This window comes from Gigantopelta aegis, chromosome 13 (genome assembly GCF_016097555.1).
Source record: "Gigantopelta aegis isolate Gae_Host chromosome 13, Gae_host_genome, whole genome shotgun sequence".
In the NCBI taxonomy this organism is placed as follows: domain Eukaryota; kingdom Metazoa; phylum Mollusca; class Gastropoda; order Neomphalida; family Peltospiridae; genus Gigantopelta; species Gigantopelta aegis.
The window spans coordinates 37,769,795-37,796,896 of record NC_054711.1 but is presented as its reverse complement, the minus strand read 5'-3'; the positions used below and the strand labels follow the sequence as shown (position 1 = coordinate 37,796,896).

The 27,102-nt window shown below is 37.7% G+C and overlaps 2 protein-coding genes across 2 annotated transcripts; both read left to right on the top strand.

Moving 5' to 3' along the window:
- The first annotated feature begins 484 nt into the window (after positions 1-484).
- On the top strand, positions 485-11,084 carry LOC121387481 (U6 snRNA-associated Sm-like protein LSm5). The gene is made up of 5 exons (XM_041518614.1): positions 485-606; positions 4,163-4,258; positions 8,286-8,313; positions 8,818-8,890; positions 10,975-11,084. The coding sequence occupies exons 1-5, from the start codon at positions 564-566 to the stop codon at positions 11,008-11,010; spliced, it is 276 nt and encodes a 91-aa protein (XP_041374548.1). The 5' UTR covers positions 485-563; the 3' UTR covers positions 11,011-11,084.
- Positions 11,085-19,205: 8,121 nt separating this feature from the next.
- On the top strand, positions 19,206-26,206 carry LOC121387332. The gene is made up of 5 exons (XM_041518375.1): positions 19,206-19,224; positions 21,214-21,394; positions 23,693-23,850; positions 24,966-25,052; positions 25,920-26,206. The coding sequence occupies exons 2-5, from the start codon at positions 21,219-21,221 to the stop codon at positions 26,150-26,152; spliced, it is 654 nt and encodes a 217-aa protein (XP_041374309.1). The 5' UTR covers positions 19,206-19,224; positions 21,214-21,218; the 3' UTR covers positions 26,153-26,206.
- Positions 26,207-27,102: the final 896 nt, after the last annotated feature.

Below are 27,102 nucleotides of genomic sequence, written 5' to 3'. Positions count from 1 at the left end.
GTAGGTGTAAACCACTTGCACCGACCAGTGATCCATAACTGCTTCAACAAAGGCCATGGTTTGTGCTATCCTGTCTGTGGGAAGCGCAAATAAAATATCCCTTGCTGCCTGTCGTAAAAGAGTAGCCTATGTGGCGACAGCGGGTTTCCTCTAAACAAAATTCAGAATGACCATATGTTTGACGTCCAACAGCCAATGATAAGATAAAAAATCAATGTGCTCTAGTGGCGTCGTTAAATAAAAACAAACTTTACTTTAATCCTTCGAAATATTCAAAAGTCAATGGCAACATTGTCCCTGCCCGCTACCGATTCCGGTCGGGCTGCTGATGCTCCCTTACACTTGCCAGAGCGAGCGGTCCCCTCTCCCACCCATCCCAATTCTTTTTCTATCCTGGACGGAGGAGCCGGTCGAGGCCGGCACCTGCGCCCAGAACAGCCGTGAGCTACAACAGATTGTTCTGAATGTGCACGTAAACCCCTATGACCTGACATGACCTGACACAGGCTCTTGCCGCGGGGCTCTAGAAATATAGGAAGAATTACCACAAAAGAAGAACTGAAATGGCAGCGCCCTTTACGAATCCGTCGCAGTTGTTGCCTTTAGGTTTGAAACATAAAATGCACTTTTATCAGACGACCTTTTTTATATTTGGATTGAAGTAACTTTTTTTTAAAATAATAAAATCGATAATTTATGAACTAACTTTTAGTCTAACCTATATGCGTACGAATTAAAATCCGGTCATTGTGTATGGTGTTTTCGTGCATTAAATTAATCGTTTCTAAACTAAATCATATAAATGACGTTTGACTTAGTGCGAATGAACATAGAAAGTATGTTTCTTTCTAGATATAATATCCGCCCGGTCCCCTCCATTATTATTTTTAGTTAGGGTTGAGGGTTGAGGGTTAGGGTTAGGGTTAGGGTTGGGGTTGGGGTTGGGGTTGGGGTTGGGGTTGGGTGGGTTAGGTGAAGGGGGGACCGGGCGGATATTTTTCCTCTTTCTATGTTCGAAATTTGTTACATTACCGTATATATATCTGGCAATCAAAACTTGTGGCACCATGTTTCGACCGTTTCTCAAACGAAATAGTACAACAAATCTTTATAATTTTTCAAAAACGCAACCCCAAATACCTATCATCAACGTCCCTAACTGTGTTATGCTTCCAACTCTGTTCAGTTTGGTTTTTGTGCACAGTTTGCATAATCAACATCATATTAGTTGTCATCTGCTTGTCGTTCATTTGTGAGGTTTTCCTACAAAGTTGTTTTTGTTTGTTACTGATATATTGGGTCCACTTGACTCATAGAAATTGACTTAAAATGCAGGAAGATGAATTAACATTCAGTGTGCGTCACATGACCTCACACGTGCCACATCAACAAGGCCTAATTTTTTCATTTAATGTTTATGATTTTTAAGCCACCTTTTGTTAGAATTTGTTTTCAATTATTATGTTTGATCTGCAAAAGGTAAGCTAAATTTTTGTACCTCTACCAGACTACTGTAGAGAATAGTAGACATAATTCATTCATAACAATTATAAATAATTTTGAGTGTATAAATTGTGTTAATTAAGAATCAATTCATAGAATTTTTTTTTTTTACAAACTATTCACTGGTATGAACATGATGCCTATCAGTTTCGACATCAAGTGTTAGCGATGGGTTTTGGCAAAACGTGGACCGGACCATAATGTTTGACAAACTGAATTTTTCCGTAAAAAAATTAGTAAAAAAAGTGTTTGTCAACTGTGCATAGTTAAGAAACATATATTTTTTGATATAGTGGCCGTAAAAATGGAAAATGTTGAACCGCACATGTGAGGTATGATACTCTTTGCAAATGCATACACGTGAATGCATTTAGAAACGTTGCACTCTTTCCTGTTTACTGGAGGGTGCTTCACTTTGGTTTACTAGAATGGATTTGTTGGATGGCTATATTGTTGATTTTTTTTTTATGTTATCTGATTGCAATCTATTTTGTTTCACGTATAGTAGCTAAAAAAAGTAAAATAGTATTTCCGTAAATATTGTATTTGTTTTTTTGTCGTAAGATTAACGCAGTTTAGGACGTCAATGGTATGTGTAGATTCTGGCTGTACGAACATTAACATTAGTGTTTAAAAACTAGGGTATGTCCCTTTAATGACTGAATTAATCGTCAGATATTTGTAGTGTTCGTAAACAAGGATGATTAATGAATTAGTTTACATGACTCTTAACGCCTTAGATGCAAATCAATTTGTAACCCTTTATCAGCCATCAACACCATTTATATGTATATATATTATTATGTGCAATATTTTTAAAGAACAGATTTATGTCACTAACTTAAAAGTAAACCACTGTAAATAAGAGAATTAATTTATTGAAGTAATTACGATTGACGGGGATTTTTATACCAAGGGAAATTCTCGCTACTAATTCTAAGATTATTTCTTTCATAGTGCACACAGAATCTCAAACTTGCATACCTATTGCTATTATAAACAAGACTGATTGATGCCAAAAATAAAATAAATAAATCATTGTAAGTCTAGATTTTGCCCCATATTTGACTAAATGCAGTTATAGGCCAAATGTTTTCAGTGTTACAGTTGCAAACCAAAAGTATATATGTAATACATAATCATGACAATTTGGTAGATTTACTTAAGTATGTACTTAAGATAGACATTAAATAAAGATATTACAATTTGGTCATATATGAACAATGACATTTTCCTTTGTAGCAATATTAGCCCACATTATAAAATTTAAAGTGTACCATTATGAAAATTTTGTTCTGAAGTTGTCATTTGCAGTGAAAAAAGAAGAAACAAAAGACGAAATGTTTAGCCTTATACAGATTTAACTGGCCACATTTTGTAAAAACTATCCAGTGGTTAGTTTGGCTATCGACAGCGTGAGCCCTGACTATGTCTAATGATTATTGATAGTAACCCGGAATTTTGATAGTTTCTACCACTGTCGAATTGTAATTTTAGAAATGTGATGCAAAGTTTAAAAACAAAGTGTTCATTATCATAGTTAAAAGGCAACTAAAAAAAAAAGCAGAAGAAATAATTGAATTGAATGTTGACTGAGCACCAGCATAATGCATGTACTGTTAATGCTTACAAGAATAAATCTAATTCATGTTATGCACAAGTTACAAGGGTATGAAGGTTTTTATGTGTATGGTAAATTTATGTTCTTATGATCATGTCCATCACAAAAAATTAATTTAAAATTTCTTCAATTTCAAATTTTTCATTATTCACAAGGCTTCTAGATTATGCTAGCCCCACACTCATGGCTAGTGATATTCAGTGTTGGGCTAGTAAATAATTACTATAACAAGCCCAACGGCTAGTGGAAAAAAAAAAACCCTTGTCAAATGCCACATTTACATATTTTGTAAATATGGATATCCTGCCCCCTCTTTACACCCTCCTCTTTCCACCCCAATCTAAAGATTTTTAAGCTCAATTTTCCCCTTGAGGTAACATATCTGATTATTGCTATTAGTAACATTGTATTTATTTAAAGTAGGGCTAGTGAATTTTTATTCATAGCTCGTACATTTTTAAAATCACTGATCCCATGGCTAGTGGATTTTTATAAAATTCTAGAAGACCTGATTCAAAATTAAATTCACAATCTTTTAAAATGGATAAAGAAGTAGAAAAATAAATGAGGTTTTGTTTTTAACTTTATATAACTTTTAGAGAAATATAAACTTATATTATCAAAAACGTCATGGATGTGATATTTCAAATTAATTACATAATTCTTTACCAAAAATTTTATGCACAAGTTACAAGGATATGAAGGTTTCTTTGTCTAAAGACATAGAAAAAATCCAAAATGTCAAGTCCGTCACAGTTTGTTTTATTGTTTGGCAAAAAAATCCTTACAAAGTCTCTTTACTATTATCATTAAAGTATGATTTTCTTAACCCTAACCCTAAACTTAACCCATTTTTGTTCTTCAGAGGCCCCCCCACCCACCCCACACCCCACACCCCTTGTTGACTATGGTTGCTTTCAATTCCATAGCACCATACCCCAAAAAAAAATTTGGGCAGAAACACTGTCATGTCATTAATGCCATTATTTAATGTCATTATGGTGATAAATTATAAATCTGATTTTATCTTTATTTCAGAATTGGTAGACAAATGTATAGGATCTCGGATACACATCATTATGAAAAATGACAAGGAAATTGTTGGAATTCTGCTTGGTTTTGACGACTATGTCAGTATCCTTTTGTCGAGAATGTTGACCAACCGATTTTGGAGTGATATTTATTTAGTTATAAATTTATGTTTGCTGATGGCATCAGTTATGAAAGTTTGGCTAAATATTTGCATGAATAAATCATTATTCAAAATTACATGACCAGTCGTTCAGTCTACCAGGTGGATACGATATGACAATAAAGTTGGGAATGGTCCTTCGTTCTCGACAGTGTGACTGAATGAACTGGTATAACAAAGTCCATGGTATGTACTATCCTGTCTCTGGGAGGTGTAGTGGTGTATGTAAATGTCCTCTCATTATCTGTGTGATCCTGAACCATATGTTTAATACTATCTAATTATAAATAAAAATGTGTTGAGTGCATTGATACATGTATATATAGGGGCAGGATGTAGCCTAGTGGTACAGTGCTTGCTCGATGCGCGGTCAGTCCAGGATCGATCCCCATCAGTGGACCCATTGGGCTATTTCTTGTTCCAGCCAGTGCTCCACAACTGGTGTAACAAAGGCCGTGGTATGTACTATCCTGTTTGTGGGATGGTGCATATAAGAGATCCCTTGCTGCTAATTAAAAAGAGTAGCCCATGAAGTGGCAACAGCAGGTTTCCTCTCTCAATATTTGTGTGGTCCTTAAAGTGCTGTGCCAGACCATACACTAAAATTTCAAATTCCACAATTAAATGCTTTTTTAATTCATTGCAATAATATTTTACACCGATATGTAAATCAATAATTACGAAAATGCCCCATAAAAGTATTAAAACATCACTCCCGTAGAACACTGCCGGAAACGACCGAGTAAAATTCTCGGTAAAAACATTTGCCTGTAAATAGCCGTGACGTCACGAAGGGAACACGCTTCACAGAAACCTACCACAAGATGACTTCCAGCGCAAGCGAAAGTGGGACCGACAGCGACTGCCAAGCTTGATCATGCGATTCTTCTTTCGATGATGAATAGTGTAGTAATGATGACTGGACTAATATTTGTGCAACACAACAAATAATGCCTTATCAGTTTGAACCTGGAACATCTTCCGACGAACCACCGGCCTGACAGATGACGATGAAAATGGTCGTGGAGACAGCTTACCACTAATTTACAACTTTTATTCTTGTTTTGTTCTTTAGCTTTTCGTGCGAATTATTTTGCTACACTGTATGTTCTAATACTTGTGATGTAGTAGAAAAGACGATAAATAACTCTTGAATTCTACGAGTCAAGTGGACCCGATATCGGTAATTTTAAGAAATAAACAAAAACGACTTTTAGCCCGTCCCATCCCTCTATGAAGATGTTTTTTTGTGTGAATAATTTCAGTTTAGTTTGACGTAAAAAAAGAAAGAAAAAAAAAGTAAAAGTGTTTTGGAAATAACAAAACAATACTATTTTTTGTGTGCAGTTGTGAAAACAGTCTGCTCAGAAATAAATAACTTATTTTAATTTTAAAAAATAAACAAAAACGACTTTTAGTCCATCCCATCCATCTATGAAGATGTTTTTTTTGTGTGAATAATTTCAGTTTAGTTTGACGTAAAAAAACCCAGAGTAAAAGAGTTTTGGAAATAACAAAACAATACTATTTTTTTGTGTGCAGTTGTGAAAACAGTCTGCTCAGAAATAAATAACGTATAGCACATTCCATAGTATGAAAAAAGGTTTTCTCTGTGGGAGGTATAGTAAAATTAATTTAATGTATTTATAGTCTGTTTTACAGGGAACGCCTTTTTTCATACTATGGAATTTACAAGTCATTTATTTCTGAGCCGATTGTTTTCTAAGATGCATAGGCCTACAGAATTAGCTTCTTTTTTTTTCTTTTTCTTTTTACAATAAAACCCCTACATTTTTGTAGGATGGGACGGACTAGGCTATAGATACTTACTTGTCTGTACTTTATTGTTTTAATGTTCTCGAACTGTAAAGAAAAATCTCACAAATGAACGAGATGCAAACGACAACAAATCGGATCTCGATGATTGCACGAACCGTGCATGAGAAAACAAACTGACCGGAGTTGAAAGCATAACGCAATTTGGGACATTGACGATATGCACCACAAGGTCGTTTCGGTGTGGATGGCGTCGGCTTGTTGTCATTTGTTTTGTGTCGCAGAAAAATTGTTGGTACGGCATCTTTTTTTAAAAGCCATAACACATGGTATTCCCATATCTCGCTTAATATAAGCCGACAAGCCAGTTCAGACGAATCGAAACTAAAGTGTCTGCTGTCACAACGGTCTCCGGCATTTTCTTCCTGTCCAGTATTTCCACGTTGTTTTAATCAAATTCACACACAGCTTTCTCATAGCAACATTACTAGGAAATGCATGAAGACTAAATTTATCGGCTTTTGTATTGTTACAGCCGCCAACAACACGCCGTTTAACCATAATAAACACAAAAGAAGCAATGAACAATGGCGCTGACTATCGAAAGGAGTTCCCTTCGTGACGTCACGGATCAAATCTTACGGAAATTGCCGAAACGAATTCAGCTGGTTCTGTTTTTCAGGGGAATATTTTTAAATGGAAAATATACCGGTATTTTTTTTTTTTACATATTTTTTTACATATTTTTTTTACATTTTCTAATCATATTAAATAATATCTTGATTGATATAGCTCAATACATCATACATCTGGCACAGCACTTTAACCATATGTCTGAGGCCATATAACCGTAAATAAAATGTGCTGAGTGTGTTGTTGAATTAAAACAAACATTTCCTTCCATATGTTTAATACCACGTAATTATAAATAAAAGTGTCGAGTGCATTAATACATGTATATAAAAGTTCTTCCTTCCTTTCCAACTGAAGAAAAACCATTTTGATACAGAGTTTTATTAAATTATAAGACACACAGTTATCTGGGTGATTGGTTAATGTTGTACCAGCACTCTATGATTTTTCATCATTTATGTTTTAACAATATGATCAGTTTAGAGACTATATAATATTTATTTACTTTACATGATGGTTATCTCCACATGTATGTAAAGGGGAATAACTCATGACATTCATTACAAAGCATTGCAGAACAGATCAGAGGCCTAATTCACAAAGCTCTCTTAGGCTCTGCTAGACAACAGAGCGTCCTCTTTGCAAGTCTTTTAGCATTGCACTGCGATATCGTAAAGTTGCGAGAGTTTAGTGAATTGGGGCCCCTAATCTTGGTAACGTATACTTTTCTTTCACATCCGTTGGTGAAAACATTCGTTATTTTTGTTAACTCATGTACGTTTGTTAGCAATTTCAAGATCTACGACTCAGTCACTGCCCGCTCCAAGGTGATGACCAGGTCATCAATTTCATACATCCAAGGAAAAAACAGCACAATTGAAATCGATTACACTGTGACGTATCTATAGTTTATCTGACAATCATTTGTCTATGATACGTAAGTTAGCTACAGCTGCAAAGGCTGTAAATAAGTTTTAGTCGAAAAAGATGTTAAAATTTGCTTAAAACCTGATTTTTGAGGAAATAGAATAATAAATTTTTGTCCGTTAGATACTATTTATCTTACTTGTTATTTAAAAACGTATCCAACTAGATACATTTTAAAACGAACTCCTAAGATAAATGGTATCTAACGACCACTCGTGTATTATTCTCTATATAAACAACTCATGTATATGTATACATGTTACTATTGTTGTCTTTGGGATTTGTTTTGATAGTATACCCTTTAGGTAAACATGTAGTTTAATCATAGTTTAATTGTTTAACACAATTCACCATATCTCCATACACTGTGTTTTGGCTATAAACTCTATCAATTTTCATTTCTTCATATACCTTTGCAGTGTTCTAGCTAGGATTTTGACAGGGCAGGGCACTGTAATTTATTGAAGGGCATTTTCAACACGAAGGTCATATTTTTAAGGCACGTGCTGGATATGATCAAATTTTTGTAATTCATAAAAAAATCTTACTTTTTTTTAAACTGACTTCCGGTTACCTAAGATTTTGAAATATTGTCCCCAGTGTATGTAGGAATATTTCCTTAACCCTGTATAGATATGGTGTTGGAAGATGTCACGGAATAGTAAGTACATACACATACATACATACATACATACATACATGCCCACTGTTTCATGCACGTAAGCGGGATCGACCGCGTAGTTTATAGGCCCCATGCATACAGTTGAGTTAAAGAACATCCTTTTTATGGATGCTTCAATAGCTCAGAGTGCATCTTGGTTAGTCTTACAACTTGTGGGTGACTCGGTGCCATAAGTTCAAGTCCCAGAAACGGCCTGGGACAGTTTGTCAGGCCCCTGCGCCAGTGCGTTAATATCTACCTGTATGTATGTAACAGTCAACCTCCACATAATTACAATATATAGATATTTATACATCAATACGTACATACATATTTATATATAAACCATCGCTGCTGCTACTGGATCAAGAAGGGGGTGGGGGGGTGGGGGGGGGGGGGGGCTTCCAATGCCAGTGCTGGTTTTAATCCTTTCCATATTAAAATGCTGTCATGCCGAATTGTCTATATATGTAATTGATGAGTTCACACAGTGTCTATTTTCAGTGAAAGCACACCGGAGGGAAGGCGGGTTACCAAACTGGATAAACTGCTGCTGAATGGAAACAACATTACGATGGTTAGATGATACGCGGTTTTACTATTTATTTTTACTGAAGTATCAGCCTGTTAAGTGTTTGTCTATACCTTGTTCCAGCAAATATTGTAAGTGGTTTTGGTCAATATTTCGTTTGGCTTGGCATAAAAAGACAAGGAGAACTAGAATGTTCTGTTTTTTATGTCCAGTTGGTAGAAACATTGGTGAAAATACACAGATGGCACCAAAGTCTGTGCACCTAAGCATTTGTGTTGTCTTTTAAAGTTAAAATCTTTCTTCAAAAGTATTTGTTCCACCGTCACAGTACAATGGAACAATAAACGTGTTACTACTGAAAGTTATTTTAATTTTAATGTTTTTTAAAGTCAAATAATGAGCACATTGTTTGTGGAACCCCCTGTATTTACTGACCTATATGATGGCACATAAGTCTGCGCAGCAAACATTAAAACAACCACTTCTGTCGCTAATGTTTACAGAAATGGCAACAAATAATGAATCCGACTTTTTGTGAGTTCTAAACAACAAACACTTCCTGGTGTCTGTTTCAGAAAATTTAGATTATGCAAATGAGATAAATATAAATGGTGTTCCATGCTTCTTAGTTTGGACAACACAAAATGATAATATAAAAAAAGGTGATGTCAAAAATGTTGATCATTATTCAACAAAAGTTGTCTGTTATTAACTGTGTAAATGAGCACAAATCGTGTTTGTTAGACATATAGGACAATCAATGATAATTTTGAAACGGACTATAGCTAAAATAGGGCATGTTGTAAGTGCAAACTTCAAAGCCTGTGCAGCCATTTTGCATTGTGTCACTCTGATGGAAATTCAAAGTAATACTGTATGCTTAGATGTTTACGTTAACAGATAAAAATAAAACATTTATTTTATTTATGGATTCATAAATTACAATACTGTATGTAATTGAAGCTTCTATGTAAACTTGTGTAAGTTGATATACAAGGTTGATCATTACAGCATTGACAGACACGTGTTGACAGGTGATAAAAAAACATGTTGATCGAGGCTGACAAAAGTATACTTTCTGTGCATTAATTCGACGTTTTTTTCAGTCAAATTGTTATCTATCAGTTTTATACATATATTCACAATCAAAATATGTTGTTTTAACCATTGTTTTATGAATTAAATTAACGTTGTTTGTTTACAAACATACCCCAACACTTGTTTCAAGATGTAATGTAATGTAATTAACATGTTCAGACTTTTGTGCCACGCAGACTAAGGTGACATGAGTGTATAAATAAAACGGCAATACTCGCCCGTACAAAGAATGTCTGCCAATGGAGTTTGAAATGACATTTTCTTGATTAGTTTATACTACTAAACTCTGTATGTGATTATTCTTTTGTTTGGTTAATATGTCTTTACTAGTGAGAACCATTTTGTATAAAATAAACTAAGAAATGTATCACTTACGTCCCTGTATTTATGGAAACTGTTGATTGTGATTTCTCTATCAAGTCATTATGTTAAAGGGACATTCCTGAGTGTGCTGCATTGTAAGATGTTTCCGACTAATAAAATAGTTCTACGATTAAACTTACATATTAAATATATTTTCTTATTTAGAATATCAGTGTCTGTATATTCAATGTGTTTCTGGTCGTCTGAATATTTGTAAGAAGCCCAAACTGGATTTTCTCTTCAAATAATTTCGTACGTACGAAAAAATATTTTTTAGGAAATAAAATGAAATTTAACCTAGTACAAATATTAGAACGATCTGAAACACGTTTAATATACAGCCACTAATATTTTATGTGGAAATATATATTTGATATGTAATTACAGTTGTCAAAAAGTCTCTGTTAGTCGGTAACATCTTAAAAATTGCAGCAAACTCAGGAATGTCCCTTTAATGTTTTGTTGTGTGTTAAAAACAAAACACTTCTAGTACATGTGAGTGACAAATTGAACAAAACTGGTTGGAAATGTGTTTGGTAACTAAACATCGCGATAAAATCTTTCAAAAATTGTGTTTCCAAAATTTAATAATTTTTAATTTTTGTTGCTATTGACCACTTTGCGAGCCCTGATGTATTGTAATATTTTGTGTTTTCTTCTATTTTCAGCTGGTACCTGGTGGGGAAGGGCCCGAGGATAAATAACTTTATCATCCTTACATCATCATGTTGGCTTTTTTTGTCATGTTTCATTTGTATAATAAACATTTGTAAAAGAGTTTGTAAGAAAACGGTTGTTTCCCACAAATCTGTTTTATATTTACAGACTTTTACACTATTATAAAGCAAAATAACATAGTAGTTTCCATCAGGTAAGAACTATCATGCTTCCGCAGGTCAGGTCAGGTCAGGTCAGGTCAGGTCATACGGTTTTACATACACATTCAGAACAAGCTGTTGTAATGCACGCTTGCCTTGGGTGCTTTGGCCAGCACCTCCATCCAGGACAGGAAAAGGGATGGGGTGGATGGAAGAGGGGACAGCAAGGGATCGCCAGCAGTCTGAACGGAATCAGTAGTGGGTATGGGCAATTTTGATGCTATTGAATTTTGAATATCCCATAGGATTAAATGGACATTCCTGAGTTTGCTGTACTGTAAGATGTTTCCGACTAATAAAATATTTCTTCGATTAAACTTACATATTAAATATATTTTTTTGTTTAGAATATCAGTGTCTGTATATTCAATATGTTTCTGGCCGTCTTAATATTTGTAAGAAGCTCAAACTGGATTTTGTCTTCAAATAATTTTGTACATACGAAAAAAATAAAAATAATTAGGAAATAAAATGAAATTTAACCTATTATAAATATTAGAACAACCAGAAACACGTTTAATACACAGCCACTAATATTTTATGCATAAAATATATTTTAATTAGAATCGTTAAAAAGTCTGTTTGTTAAACATTTTTAAATTTGCAGCAAACTTGGGAATGTCCATTAAAGTCAAAAAAGGAAAGTAGCGCGCAATTTATTGAAGGAATTTGTGGCGCATTTTTGAACGGTTCATCAAAAGAGAAAACACGTGAGCTACATGTTAATTTAAAATTGGTTTGCTGCGGGTAGCTATTCTTCCACAGTATTGAATTAATGAATGTTTAACGACACCCCACAATATTAAGGTCTTATTTTAGGGAAAGTTATTATTGGGTGTTCGGGGCGAGGCGTAGCCCAGTGGTAAAGCGCTCTCTTGATGCGCGGTCGTTTTGGGATCAATTCCCGTCGGTGGGCCTATTGCGCTATTTCTATTTATGGGTATTTTTCCAGTTGCACGGACTCTTCCCCCCCCCCCCCCCCGTCTAAAAGAAAAAATAACCCACCACGTAGATCTAAATTGATGTCCACATAAAATGTATAATTTCAATTCTCGTTTTTTGGGGGGGGCGGCGGGACGTAGCCTAGTGTTAAAGCGCTTGCTTGATGGGCGGTGGGTCTGGGATCGATTCCCATCGGTGGGCCCACTGGGCTATTACTCGTTCCAGCCAGTGTACCATAACTGGTACATCGAAAAGGGTAGCCCATAAAGTGGCGACAGCAGGTTTCCTCTCTCAATATATGTGTGGTCTTTAACCATATGTCTGACGCCATATAACCGTCAATAAAATGTGTTGAGTGCGTTGTTAAATAAAACGTTTCTTTCTTTCTTTCAATTCTAGTTTTATACAAAACTGTTGTAACACTAAACCTGGTTTATGTTCAGTTCTGTTACTCTTCTGTGTTGCATACACAATGCGGTCCACTTTCTCTGAAATAGTGAAATACTTTGGTCTGGAACGCGATGACTGCGATAAGCGTTAACGGATCCAGGACTGACGAAGGGAGGATCTATATCAATTGACCCAGACGACAGGGCTGTTCTAGAACTTATTCCATACAATACATTTCAGTGGCGGATCCAGAAAGTCCATTTAGAGGGGTGGGGTGGGGTGGGGCAGTGAACTGAGGTGAATTGCGAAGGGAACTTTGGTGGAGGTTTGGAGGGGGATCGTAAAATGAAAATTAATATATAATAAAATTATAACTATCGCAAAATTTAGGGGGGTCCGTCCCCTGCCCCCCCCCCCTCCGCCTCTGCATTTAGCTGTGTATAGGGGGCAGGGAGTAGTGTAGCGGTAAATCGCTCTCCGTATGGGCAGATCCAGGAAATATTTTGCTGGGTCGGGGGGAAAAGGGCCAACTCGTCGGGCATGAACGGATCCCGTAGGCACCCACTTTGATCCGCCTATGTATTTTAGGGATCTATCACACTCAATGGACTCGTCCTAATCAGTTCCCCAAAAGTGTGGTATGTAGTATACTGTCTATAGGAAAGTGTGTATAAATTATCCCATGCTGTTAATCGTTAGGCAGCCAGTTTACCACGACTGGTATATCAAAGGCCGTGATATGTGCTATCCTTTCCGTGGGAAAATGCATATAAAATATCCCGTGCTATTTAGAAAAATGTAGGTGAGGTTTTCTCTCTAAGACTATTATGTCAAAGTTACGAAATGTGATTATTTAATAAATCAATGTGCTTTAGTGGTGTCGTGGCGGTAGTGGGTTTTCTTGGTTTCCCTATGTCGCCCACATGTCAAAAATAACATGTCAGCGGCCAGAGTCGTAGTTTAAACCGTGGTGAGGAGTTAATAAACATGTATTACGTTCCTTACCTGTATTAAAACGTTGAAAATGAAAACAAAGTTTGTTTTGGTTAACGACACCACTGGAGCACATTGATCATCGGCTATTAGATGTCAAACATTTAGTAATTCTGACTCGTAGTCAACAGAGGTAACCCGCTACATTTTTTATAATGTAGCAAGGGGTCTTTTATGTGTACTTCCCACATACAGGAGAGCACATACCACGGCCTTTAATATACAAGTCGTGGTGCACTTGCTGGAACGAGAAATAGTCCAATGGGGATCGATCCCAAACCGACCGCGCATCAAGCGAGCGCTTTACCACGTCCCACCCCTGTTGAAAAATGAATGAAAAGAAAAAAAGAAAAAAAATTCTGGATCCGCCAAAGATAAGTCAAGATAAAGATATTGAAAATAGAACAGACAATACCACGTGTACCTAACAAACCTAATTAAATATGGTGGTCATATTGCTATTGGTGCTGGGTATAAATCATTGTTGTGGCATTTCTGGCCTCGTAAGTATTTTAATTTCTGTCCTATTCATCGCTTTTTGTAGTATGACATTACTAAAACATACAAATGACTTAGATTCTACCTATTTTCATTGTATATTGCTCATGCTCAGATATGTTCATGATGGACGGGGGGGGGGGGGGGGGAGGGAGTGGAGAGAGGAAGAGGGAGAGAGAGAGAGAGAGAGAGAGAGAGAGAGAGAGAGAGAGAGAGAGAGAGAGAGAGAGAGAGAGAGAGAGAGATTAAATTCTAGCCCCCGCCATTATGATCTCGTCTCCAAGTTTCAGCATTTTAGTTATTTTACGTGTGCAAAAAAATAATTAAATAAGAGAAAAACAAACTGCAATTTCTTCATTATTTAATTATTTCTGAATTTTTAGATGTACATGTACATCGTTAATACACTTAAAGGAATGCTCTCGCAAGGCAACGATATATAATGCACCTTATTGCTTAATATCAACAAGTAAATTATTATATATAATTAATAAAACGGTTAAATGTGACGGCTATTATATATAACGGGTGCAGCCATTTTGTACCATCCCAGTGAATGCGCCCTCTGGCGAGCCGGTGGTTACGTAATATTTAACGCGTCACGTCAGGAATTGGTCTTAGAACTGAAGAAACAAACGTACCTGATTTTTGCGCAATGGTCTGTAGTAATATCCATTCCAGTAAACCAGCAATAAGTATATACTATTTTACAATACAAAATAAACCACCATTGTCAAAGTGTCGAAATAACCGTATCATGTTTTGTCCATGCGATAACCTATGTACTGAAATGATAAACTGAGTGTTTTCTTAATTAATTGGTCTATACCGGTTCTTTCAGTGGCCTTCACCTGTGCTTGAACCTTAATACCGGCCTCGGTGGCGTCGTGATTAATCCATAGGATTACAAGCTACAATGTAACAGTAATAGTATTAAACTCAGTATTACATAACTGATCATAAAGTTCATGCACTGTATCAATATTAATATTGCCACAAAAATCGTCTATTTTGCTGTTATCCCACTTCTGTGGTTTATCAGACATGTATCTCATCATTATCAGTATCATTATCAGTTTGTAAAGTCTGATGAGACTTTAGCTTAATGGATAGTGGGCAATGAACATCAGAAAATAATTTTGAAAATTCTAGTATACAAAAGTCGTCAATTAGACCTAATAAACTACTAGTACCAATACAGTAATCTACAACACTAGAGTTTTTACAAGTAAATTTACCAAAATGTTTATCTTCACCGACACGACCATTAAGAATGTACAGATTATTAAATTTACACAAATCTATAAGTAAATTTCCATAATTATTCTTTTTCTTGTCCATACTTTTTCTCTTAAGAGGAATGTTAAGTATTTCTAATTTGTATGCGTCGGAAAGTGGTTCAGTATCTTTACCATCTTTATCATTGAATATACAATCATCAATTGAAATACGGCTATTAAAATCACCAGTCAGGTAGACAAGCCATTAATTACCGCCATCTAGACGCAAAATTACATCACAGGATATTGGGGTATACCTGCCACCCTTAACATGGTAATGGACATTATCAGCCGTCATACTTTATTACTGTAAATCATTCTGTAAAACTCCAGATTAAGTAGACTTTCCCATCTAAAATCACAGAACTGACCAATTACGTAGTCCTAAAGAAACTTATCACTTGGGTATTGTGAGTGGTCGTTTTTGTTCCAATGTAGTCTACCAATAGGCCATAATAGTATACATTTTTTCTTTGGATGTTTTAAGAGAGAAAAATACTATAACCCCATTTCGTTCTGTTAATGCAAATAGAGGTATTTCACATTCCACTGCGCATGTGCCCGTTGAGGAGTTACTCGAGGACGCAAACCGCGAGATTTCGCGAGATCTCGCCAAAATAGACCTATCTGCAAATTGGGGGGCAAAAGCAATGGGAGGCCACGACCATTGTTCAATTATTAACTGTTCCAACCGCATATGTCCGGGAAATTCGTTATCCTTCCATCGATATCCAGCCAATGGATATCGGAAACGATTGTGGGTAATCGTTTCACGTAGAAAACGATTTTAATGTTACTCTAAGTACGAGGGTTTGTTCGGCACATTTTGTAGGAGGGAAGCCAGTGAACGCATAAGGGACCAAAACCTTACCGGTTCTGTACAGGACGTTCCTACACAGGGCGGTCTAGTATACTTAGATATGGGTGGAAAACACATTAACAGTAAAGAAAATAAATATATATTTTGTATATAAAGAAAATATATGTATATTTCGGATTATACTCAATAAAATATATAACGTGTGCGTGTGTAAATATATAAAAAATATATGTAGTCAGAACAGCTCTGTACAGAACGTTCCTATACAGGGCGATTTAGTATTCTCTACTTAGATATGGTAGTAAACAGTAAATAAAATAAAATAAATATCTATTTTGTATATACAGAAAATATATGTATATTTCGGACAATACTCAACAGAATATATATATATATATATATATATATATATATATATATATATATATATATATATGAACTTTTAATGTTATTATTACTCAGTATGTTTCAAATTTAATTATAAGTATTGTCTGTTATTACTTTACGTTCATCTAGGTATGAACAAAAAAATCATCCGCAAACTTGTGAGAACGGCTTCGCCGATTCACAAAATTTACGGATGATTTATTTTGTTCATACCCCGATGAACGTAAAAGAAATAACAGACACTCCTTAAATAATAATAATAATAATGATATATAAATATATATAGAGTGATGACGGCTCTGTACAGGACGTTCCTACACAGGTCCGTCTAGTATTTTATATACTTAGATATGGTGGAAAACACATTAACAGTAAAGAAAATAAATATATTTTGTATAATACTCAATGCGTTCATGTTGACACTGTATAAAAACGTGTGTATGGGTAAACAGAACGGCACCTACCTTCAAAAACCCCCCCCCCCCCCCAATCCCCCTTTTTTAAATTCCCACTTTATGGATATACATGTAACAGCATAAAAAATCTCTTCTTTTTTTTTAACTTTTCCCAATTAGATAGACACTAAGAAAAATGCAACAAAACACCTTCTGATATATATATATATATATATATATATATATATATATATATATATATATATATATATATATATATGTATATACAGTCAAACCTGTCCTAGCGGCCACCTGTATTTAGCGGTCACTTGCCTTAAGCGGCCACTTTTTTCCTCCCAAACGATTTATAAATGTCACTTGTAATAAGCGGTCACCTGTCTAACGCGGCCAGCGGCCACCTAAATCTGATCCCAAATCGCTAAAATACCTGCATTAAGCGGCCACAGTAAAGTTTTACTCTTATATAAAAGGGATATTTTAACAACAGCGATAGGTGCAGCAAATAACCGATCTTCACACCTTCAGGAATACTAGTACCCATTCAGTCCCGACATCTCCACTGTGTATCAATTAAGGAAGTATGAATCTGACATGCATCTAATTGCCTCTGGGCAGGCTATGCTTGACATTTGTAGATTCACTTACTATAACAATACATCGCATGAAGTCGGAATTAAATAATTAAATGGAAAAAGAAAACAAACTTGTGGAAAACGGTTAATTTAATATATTCTATTTGCATTATTTTTGAAGGAGACAACCTGTCAAAAGTTGATTTATAGTCAACTATGAAGCACACATCCGTTAATTAGCAGTACAGACGGTAAAACAAGAAACAACAACAAATGTTTTAAAGACTATATATGTGGCAACCTGTACTCAGCGGCAACCTGTCTTAAGCGGCCACGTTTATCTACTCCCTTGTGTGGCCGCTTAAGACAGGTTTGACTAGTATATATATATATATATATATATATATATATATATATATATATGTGTGTGTGTGTGTGTGTGTGTATGTTTATATATATATACTCTCTCTCTCTCTCTCTCTCTCTCTCTCTCTCTCTCTCTCTCTCTCTCTCTCTCTCTCTCTCTCTCTCTCTCTCTTTCTCAAATATATATATCGATCGATGCCATAACCTGTCGATGCCATAACCTATGGAATCTGTCAAATGTTTTGTTTATACTTTTTACGAGATAGTCTTTTAATCTGGCGTTATCAAAACCCTCGGATACAAGTCGCAGAGACTTTGTCCAAGTTGTTGCACTGCTTTTTAATTTGAACCATTCCGCTGTAAATTTCAGCAGACCGTTTTCTACGGCCATTATACCATCTAATTCGAAATATGTACATGTTAGTTGCCAAAGTTTAAAAGTCTCCTACGAAGCTACTCAAGTCGCCCATAACAACCTGTCTGTCACGCCCCCCAATTTGTAAATAGACTAGTTTCAGTCTATTTTGTCAAGGGACGTTACTCTTCGCGCGCATGCGCAATAGGAATGTGAAATACCTCTATTGAAGTATATTTAGTCAAATAGTTTATTATATTATCAAGTCATTTACGTTGTTTTACAAGTCAGGTTGATGAAAGCGAAGCGCCTTGTCGTAAATGACTGCGTTTGTTTCTACTGTGCATACGGGAGTTGGTTGGAGCTGACGTCACTTCGCCCCAAGCTAGAGTACCGGACGCGACGAAAATAAAAGAAAATGGCTGCCCCCAGTTAGCAGGAATAATCACGTTTTTTTTTTTAAATAACTCTAAAATTACGCGTTTTTCATGTCAGTATGTGTTGGTGGTCCGGGTATGCATCTTTCCAACTCTTAAAGGGACATTCCTGAGTTTGCTGCATTGTAAGATGTTTTCCCTGCGCATGCTGTAACCTCTCCGTGGTGCAGGGGTGTAACATTCTCTTTGAGAATGGCCAATACAACACAAATTGAAATTTTGAGTAATTTTGAGCCAAAACTGGATTTTGTGTTCATATAATTTCGTACGTACGACAAAACATATTTTAGGAAATAAAATGAAATATAACCTAGTACAAATATTAGAACGACCAGAAACACGTTTAATATACAGCCGCTAGTATTTTATGCAAAAAAATATATTTGATATGTAATTACAATCGTTAAAAAAAATCTCTGTTGGTCTATAACATCTTAACAACTGCAGGAAACTCAGGAATGTCCCTTTAAGGCACATATTTGAATTTACTATCCCTTTAATACAGTTAAAGCCTTTTTAAACTATTGATAGGACTGGGTCACTCTTGGCAACGGCTGTCAGTTATAGAGACTACGGATATGGAGGTAAGTAGTTTTTTGGCGTCTGTACTGGCGTGCGTCTATTATAAAGTGGCAGTTCTCCTATAGACTGAAGGAAATGTTTTATTTAACGACGCACTCAACACATTTTTTATTTACGGTCATATGGCGTCAGACATGGTTAGGACCACACAGATATTGAGAGAGGAAACCCGCTGTCGCCACTTCATGGGCTACTATTTTTGATTAGCAACAAGGGATCTTTTATATGCACCATCCCACATACAGGGTAGTACATACCACGGCCTTTGATATGCCAGTCGTGGTGCACTGGCTGGAACGAAAAATAGCCCAATGTGCCCACCGACGGGGATCGATCCCAGACCGACCGCGCATCGAGCGAGCGCTTTACCACTGGGCTATGTCCCCCACCCACCTACAGACGGAGTTGAAAACCATATACCGTGGTCAGGGTAATACATACCACGGCCTTTGATATGCCAGTCTCGGTGCACTGGCTGGAACGAAAAATAGCCCAATGTGCCCACTGACGGGGATCGATCCCAGACCGACCGCGCATCGAGCGAGCGCTTTACCACTGGGCTACGTCCCGCCCCCTCCGCCCCCTCCGCCCCCTCCGCCAGACGGAGTTGAAAACCACATACCGTGGTCAAAACCAGCTCTTCTCTGTAGACAAAGCACCAGCCAGTGAATACTGCATACCCTCACGACTAATAAACGTCTTTAGGAATCAGTTTAGTGCAGCGATACGGTATTGAATACTAGTATATTATGCTAATTGGAAGGTGGTATGGTTGCGAAAGTTAAAGGGTGTTTTAGTGTACATTGATTTATTAATCATGAACTATTGGATGTCAAATATTTTGTAAGTTTGATATATAGTCTTGGAGTTGAGGTTTCTTTTTATTTAACGACACAACTTGGTCGCTAGAGCACATTGATTTTATTAATCGTCGGCTATTGATTGTCGAACATTTGGTAGAATTCTCTAACTTTTTCATTAGTAGCAAGGGATCCTTTATATTGACCATCCCACAGACAGGACATCGCATACCACGGCCTTTGATGCACCAGTTGTGGTGCACTAGCTGGAACGAGAAATAGCCATATGAGCCCATCGACGAGGATCGAACCATGGCTGACCGTGCATCAGGCGAACGCTTTATCACTAAGCTACATCCCGCCCCTTTCGTCTTAGAGAGGAAATCCACTACACATTTCCAATAGTAGAAAGGGATGTTTTATGGGCACTATTTCATAGACAGGATAGCACATGCCACAGCTTTTGGTACACCTGTCGTTTTGCATAAGCTGGAATGAGAAATAACCCAATGGGCCCATCGACGGGGATCGTTCCCTGAAGTCTGACCGCGCATCAGGCGAGCACTTTATCACTGGGCTTATGTTTCACACTTTTAAAGTGTTATTTAGTTTTGGTATGTTACTGAAAATTACACGGAGATTATCATCGATTTGTTTTCGGAGAAGGAAACCCTCACATTTGAGAGTGATCTACCTTTAATAATCATACATGTAAATTTGTGCTGTATTAAAGGGACATTCCTGAGTTTGCTGCACTGTAAGATGTTTCCGACTAATAAAATAGTTCTACGATTAAACTTACATATTAAATATATTTTCTGGTTTAGAATATCAGTGGCTGTATAGTCAATGTGTTTCTGGTCGTCTTAATATTTGTAAAAAGCCCAAACTGGATTTTGTCTTCAAATAATTTCGTACGTACGAATGTTTTTTTAAAATTATTATTTAAAAAAATAAATAAAATGAAATTTAACCTAGTGCAAATATTAGAACGATCAGAAACACGTTTAATATACAGCCACTAATATTTTATGCTGAAAATATATATATTTGATATATAATTACAATCGTTAAAAAGTCTTTGTTAGTCGATAACATCTTGAAAAGTGCAGCAAAGTCAGGAATGTCCCTTTAATAACTGATGACGTCGATGACTACAATGGTGATACAACTACTGCGTGTACATTGTAGACAACATGCTAATCGCCTACGCTGGCTGGAGTGTCAGCAGCCATCTTAGTCGCAATTGGGCGGACAGGCTCGTTACCCATTCGCCCCTCAAACAACTCAAAGTCGGCAACGTGTATGCTGTCAAAGGACCGGATGACGATTTGTATGAAGCAAGAGAAATTGGAAACTCAAAATTGATTACGTAAGTAGTCCATTCAACTCATTAAATAATAATAATAAAAAATAACACTGTTGAAAGTACATTAATATGCATAGACACAAATAAAAAAATTTGTTATATAGGGAATATTTTAAAGGAGTAGGCTTACACGTGTGAGGCCGTTTGCATTACGAATGTAGTTTTCAATCGTACGTCACGAGTGAAAGCGAGTCATGTATGGTTAAAAACACGAGTTGTAACGTAACGATCTCTCACGGTAACCAGTATGCTGTAGTGTTTTATTTATTACACTGCAAATCAATGAACAAAAATCGTACAGAATGATTTCCAAAAATAACTAGAGACATGAAAAAGCACAGATTAAAGACAGGGACAAAATGAAGTCACTACATGTAGCTATTTATCAATGAAACTTTGAATTCCCACGCCCCACATCTATTGATGAAGTTTACACACACAATATAATCAAAATATTCAAGGCTAAACAAAATTATTAAACTATATATTTTGTTAAATTATGCTGCTTACATTAATTATATGAATTGACAGCAAGTATTTTTCAGATTTAAAAATATGAATCGAAAGAACCATGCGCACACTTTTTGCACGAGCGGCCTCGGTGGCGTCGTGGCAGGCCATCGGTCTACAGGCTGGTAGGTACTGGGTTCGGATCCCAGTCGAGGCATGGGATTTTTAATCGAGATACCGACTCCAAACCCCGAGTGAGTGCTCCGCAAGGCTCAATGGGTAGGTGTAAACCACTTGCACCGACCAGTGATCCATAACTGGTTCAACAAAGGCCATGGTTTGTGCTATCCTGCCTGTGGGAAGCGCAAATAAAAGATCCCTTGCTGCCTGTCGTAAAAAGAGTAGCCTATGTGGCGACAGCGGGTTTCCTCTAAAAAAACAGTGTCAGAATGACCATATGTTTGACGTCCAATAGCCGATGATAAGATAAAAAATCAATGTGCTCTAGTGGCGTCGTTAAATAAAACAAACTTTACTTTTTTTTACTTTTTGCACGAACATGTGTGACACAGTCACCTGGTCAGAAGTCATGACCTCTCAAAAGATATATTCCACAATGTGAAGAGATGAACAATAACATGAGTATCTCTTCCACTGCGGTGTAATATTTAAAAAACGTTTTAATTTTTTTTAACGACACCACTAGAGAACATTGATTTATTAATCGTCGGCTATTGGATGTCAAACATATGGTCGTTTTGACACAGTCATATAGAGGAAACCCAGTACATTTTTCCATTAGTAACAAGGGATCTTTTATATGCACCATCCCTCAGACAGGATAGGACATACCACAGCCTTTGATATACCAGTCGTGGTACACTGGCTGGAACGAAAAAAAAACCCAATGGGCCTACCGACGGGGATGACGGGGATCGATCCTAGACCGACCGCGCATCAAGTGAACGCTTTACCACTGGGCTTCACTCCGCCCTCGGTGTAATAAGAAAGAAAGAAATGTTTTATTTAACGACGCACTCAACACATTTTATTTACGGTTATATGGCGTCGAACATATGGTTAAGAACCACACAGATTTTGAGAGGAAACTTGCTGTCGCCACTACATGGGCTACTCTTCCGATTAGCAGCAAGGGATCTTTTATTTGCGCTTCCCACAGGCAGGATAGCACAAACCATGGCCTTTGTTGAACCAGTTATGGATCACTGGTCGGTGCAAGTGATTTACGCCTACCCACTGAGCCTTGCGGAGCACTCACTCAGGGTTTGGAGTCGGTATCTGGATTAAAAATCCCATGCCTCGACTGGGATCCGAACCCAATACCTACCAGCCTGTAGACCGATGGCCTGCCACGACGCCACCGAGTCCGGTCGGTGTAATAAAGTCAGATTCATCACAGTGACACTATAGCTTTACCGTTGTTATTGTGATGCCCCCAAAATGAATTCCTGCACAAACTTCAGCAAATTGTCTCTTTACTTACAGGGGCGAGACGTAGCCCAGTGGTAAAGCGCTCGCTTGATGGGCGGTCGGTTTGGGATCGATCCCCGTCAGTGGGCCCATTGAGCTATTTCTCGCTCCAGCCAGTGCTCCACGACTGGTACATCAAAAGCCGTGGTATGTGCTATCCTGTCTATGGGATGGTTCATATAAAAGATCCCTTGCTGCTAATCGAAAAGAGTAGCCCATGAAGTGGCGACAGCGGGTTTCCTCTCTCAATATCTGTGTGGTCCTTAACCATATGTCTGACGCCATATAACCGTAAATAAAATGTGTTGAGTGCGTCGTTAAATAAAAAAATAAAATCTTTCTTTCTTTCTTTAATTACAGACATCTCTTGAAGCATGCGCACAGCAATGGCCTCATCGTAGTTGCAGCGCACTCTAGCGGAGCTTTCGTGGCAGACGAGTTCTTTGGTCAACTAGCCCAGCACGATGTTTACGGACAATTAACGAGAAGATTTGTTTATTACAATCTCGACGGTGCGGGTAAGTCCACAGTCTTCGTCGTTCTCAGTTCATGCACATTGCAGAGAATCTGGGTGACATATTAATTTCACATATTAAAACTCGTAACTCTGCACAAGACAGTTTTTTTTTTATATAACGACACCACTAGAGCACACTGATTTATTAATCATCGGCTATTGGATGTCAAACATTTGGTAATTCTGACTCGTAGTCATTAGAGAAAACACGCAAATGTTTTTCTAATGCAGCAAGCGATTTTTATTTGCACTTTCCCACAGACAGGAAAGCACATACCACGGCCTTTGTCCAGTTGTGGTGCACTGGTTGGAACGAGAAAAAACCCAAACCAGCTGAATGGATCCACACACGTGGTTCGATCCTGCGACGCAAGCACCTCAAGCGAGCACTCAACCAACTGAGCTAAATCCCGCCCCGCACAAGACAGAGTCAGCAGTTATGACAACGAATCACGAACAGGTTTTTTGTCTTCGGAAGACTCCACTTCTAGCACGATATTCCCTACTTTGTGTTCCAAAGACTGCCATTCCAGAAGACGATACTCCCTACTTTGTGTGAAAGACGACTGCCACTTCCCTGGGCCCTGTTCAACGAAGCGGTCTTAACTCTACGATCACATTTAGTACATGACTACCTTATGCATTTAAGGTGATTTTAGTGCAAAGACGACTGGCCACTCCCCAGGACGATACTCCCTACTTTGTGTGAAAGAAGACTGCCACTCCCCAGGACGATACTCCCTACTTTGTGTGAAAGACGACTGCCACTCTCCTGGGCCCCGTTCCACGAAGCAATCTTAGCACTAAGATCACCTTAAGTGCATAACTACTCTATGCACTTAAGGTGATAGTATCGCTAAGATCACCTTAAGATCATAGTTACCTTATGCACTAAGGTGATCTTAGTGCTAAGATCGCTTCGTGGAAGGGGCCCTGGACGATATTCCCTCATCTGTCTATACAGGACAGAAGGTACTGGTTAGATGTAATCCTTTGTGAGAACATTAGAGCTAGAGCTAGTAAAAGAAGACTCGAATTCTGTAAACCCAATCGTTTTATGCCCTTTGACCCTTTGACAGGGCAGTACATATAACGCTGGTGTTGTGTAATTTGCAGGAGGTTTGCCGTCTACAGCGACACCGTGGATAAACAAAGAGTATTTTGTTTATGTTCGTTCTGGAAACATCTACTCGAGAAACGCAAGTAATTATAATTTATATAACAGCAGTTCTCGTCTTCTTTCCTCTTCCCTATTTCTGCATCTCTGTCTCTGTCAGTCTGTCTGTCTGTCTGTCTCTCTCTCTGTGTGTGTGCCTCTGTCTCCGTCTCGCTCTCTGTCTGTCTCTCTCTGTCTCTCTGTCTCTGTCTCTGTCTCTCTCTCTTAATTTTGTCAATTCATTATTCATCTATAAATCTATGACCTGCATGCCCACCTGACTGACTGACTGACTGACCGACCGACCGACCGTCTTGTGGCTTGACTGATAGCTCAACCACTCACTCACCAACTTGCCTTCTCAGTTACTCACTCACTTACCGATCCATCCATCCACGCCAAATCACTCACTCTGTGTAAGGCGCAAATTCCATTTGTCCATCATCCGTTTGGGTGTTCGTAATCCATAATGCATCGCGAAAAGCCGCATACGGCACGAACATGCGTATGGAGACGCATAATGGAATCTGCCCAACAAAATGTTTGCGTATTACACGGATAACGGTCAAATGGAATTTGACTCTGGGTCAGTATTTGCATGTTTGTCCGTTCGTCCGGTTTACCAAAGGCCGTGGTATGTGTTATCCTGTCTATGGAATGTGTATACAAAAGATCCCTTGCTGCTAATCGAAAAGAGTAGCCCATGAAGTGGCGATAGCGGGTTTCCTCCCTCAATATCTGTGTGGTGTTTAACCATATGCCCGACGCCATATAACCGTAAATAAAATGCGTCGAGTGCGTCGTTAAATAAAACATTTCCTTGCATCCTTCCTTCCGTCCGTCCGTCCGTCCGTCCTTCCGTCCGCCCGTGCGTTGTTCCGTCAATCTCACTATTGTTTGTTCGTCATTGTTAGACACCATGAAGAGACTGTCTCGTGGATCCGATGATCTAATTGAGCTGAACGGATCGCACTCGGGCTGTCAACACTACAACTGTCTTCATGACGTCACGATTATCCACAAACCGTGGGACGCTCTAACCTTTGACCTGGTCAGGGACTACGGACTATTTTCAGCTGGGAACAGGGAAGTGCAGTATGACTACATCACGCAGACGTACAACGAGTTGTCGGCTATGACCAATTAGATGTCGCCGGAATGAACCCCAGTTGTCACATGCTATCCTCCTTAGCATCTTTGGTTTACGAAAACAATACTCTAAACATTTTGAGAATAAAATATGTAAAATATAAAAATGTAATAGAGTTAAATTTGTTTCTGAATAATACTGCCCAAGTTGCTTGGTACTCTGCATTATGAACAGCAATGGACTCGTAGCTATGCTAGGGTCACGAGGGATGTGGAGTTAGGCACAGGTACCCCTACAGACAGAAACAACTAGTACAAATACAAACACACATACACACACACACACACACGCACACACACGTACACACACACACACACACACATACTCTCTCTCTCTCTCTCTCTCTCTCTCTCTCTCTCTCTCTCTCTCTCTCTCTCTCTCTCACACACACACACACACACACACACACAATTATATATAACGTAACTATCGCATTCGGCGTTATTGGTTGGCAATATTTATAGGATATTAAACGGGCTTCCATTTCGTATCATGTTTATGTCCCGAGTGAAATAATTTTCAGTTGTCACGAGCTTTAGCGAGTGACAATGAAAATTATTTCACGAGTGACATAAACATGATACGAAATGGTAGCGAGTTTAATATCCTATTTATTACCCATAATCGATCTTAATTTATATCACTCATCTCGTTTGGTTGACGTTTCTGTAAGGTTGTAGTACGCTAATTGATAACGTCATCGTGTGACGTCAACAGTGTTACGTCCCACTTGGCATTCTAGTGGGACGTATCACTTTGATACGTACCAAGATATTTATCACCATATGGGTAATAACTGCGATTACGTTATGATCCGCGTGCAGAATCAGATAATGATGTAATATTGTTCAGTAAATAGCTACTGTGTGCATTGTACCAAAGACGAGAGTTCCGTGTCAAAGGTCGAGGTGCATCGTCAAATATTTACAGAGTGGAAACTGCGGCTG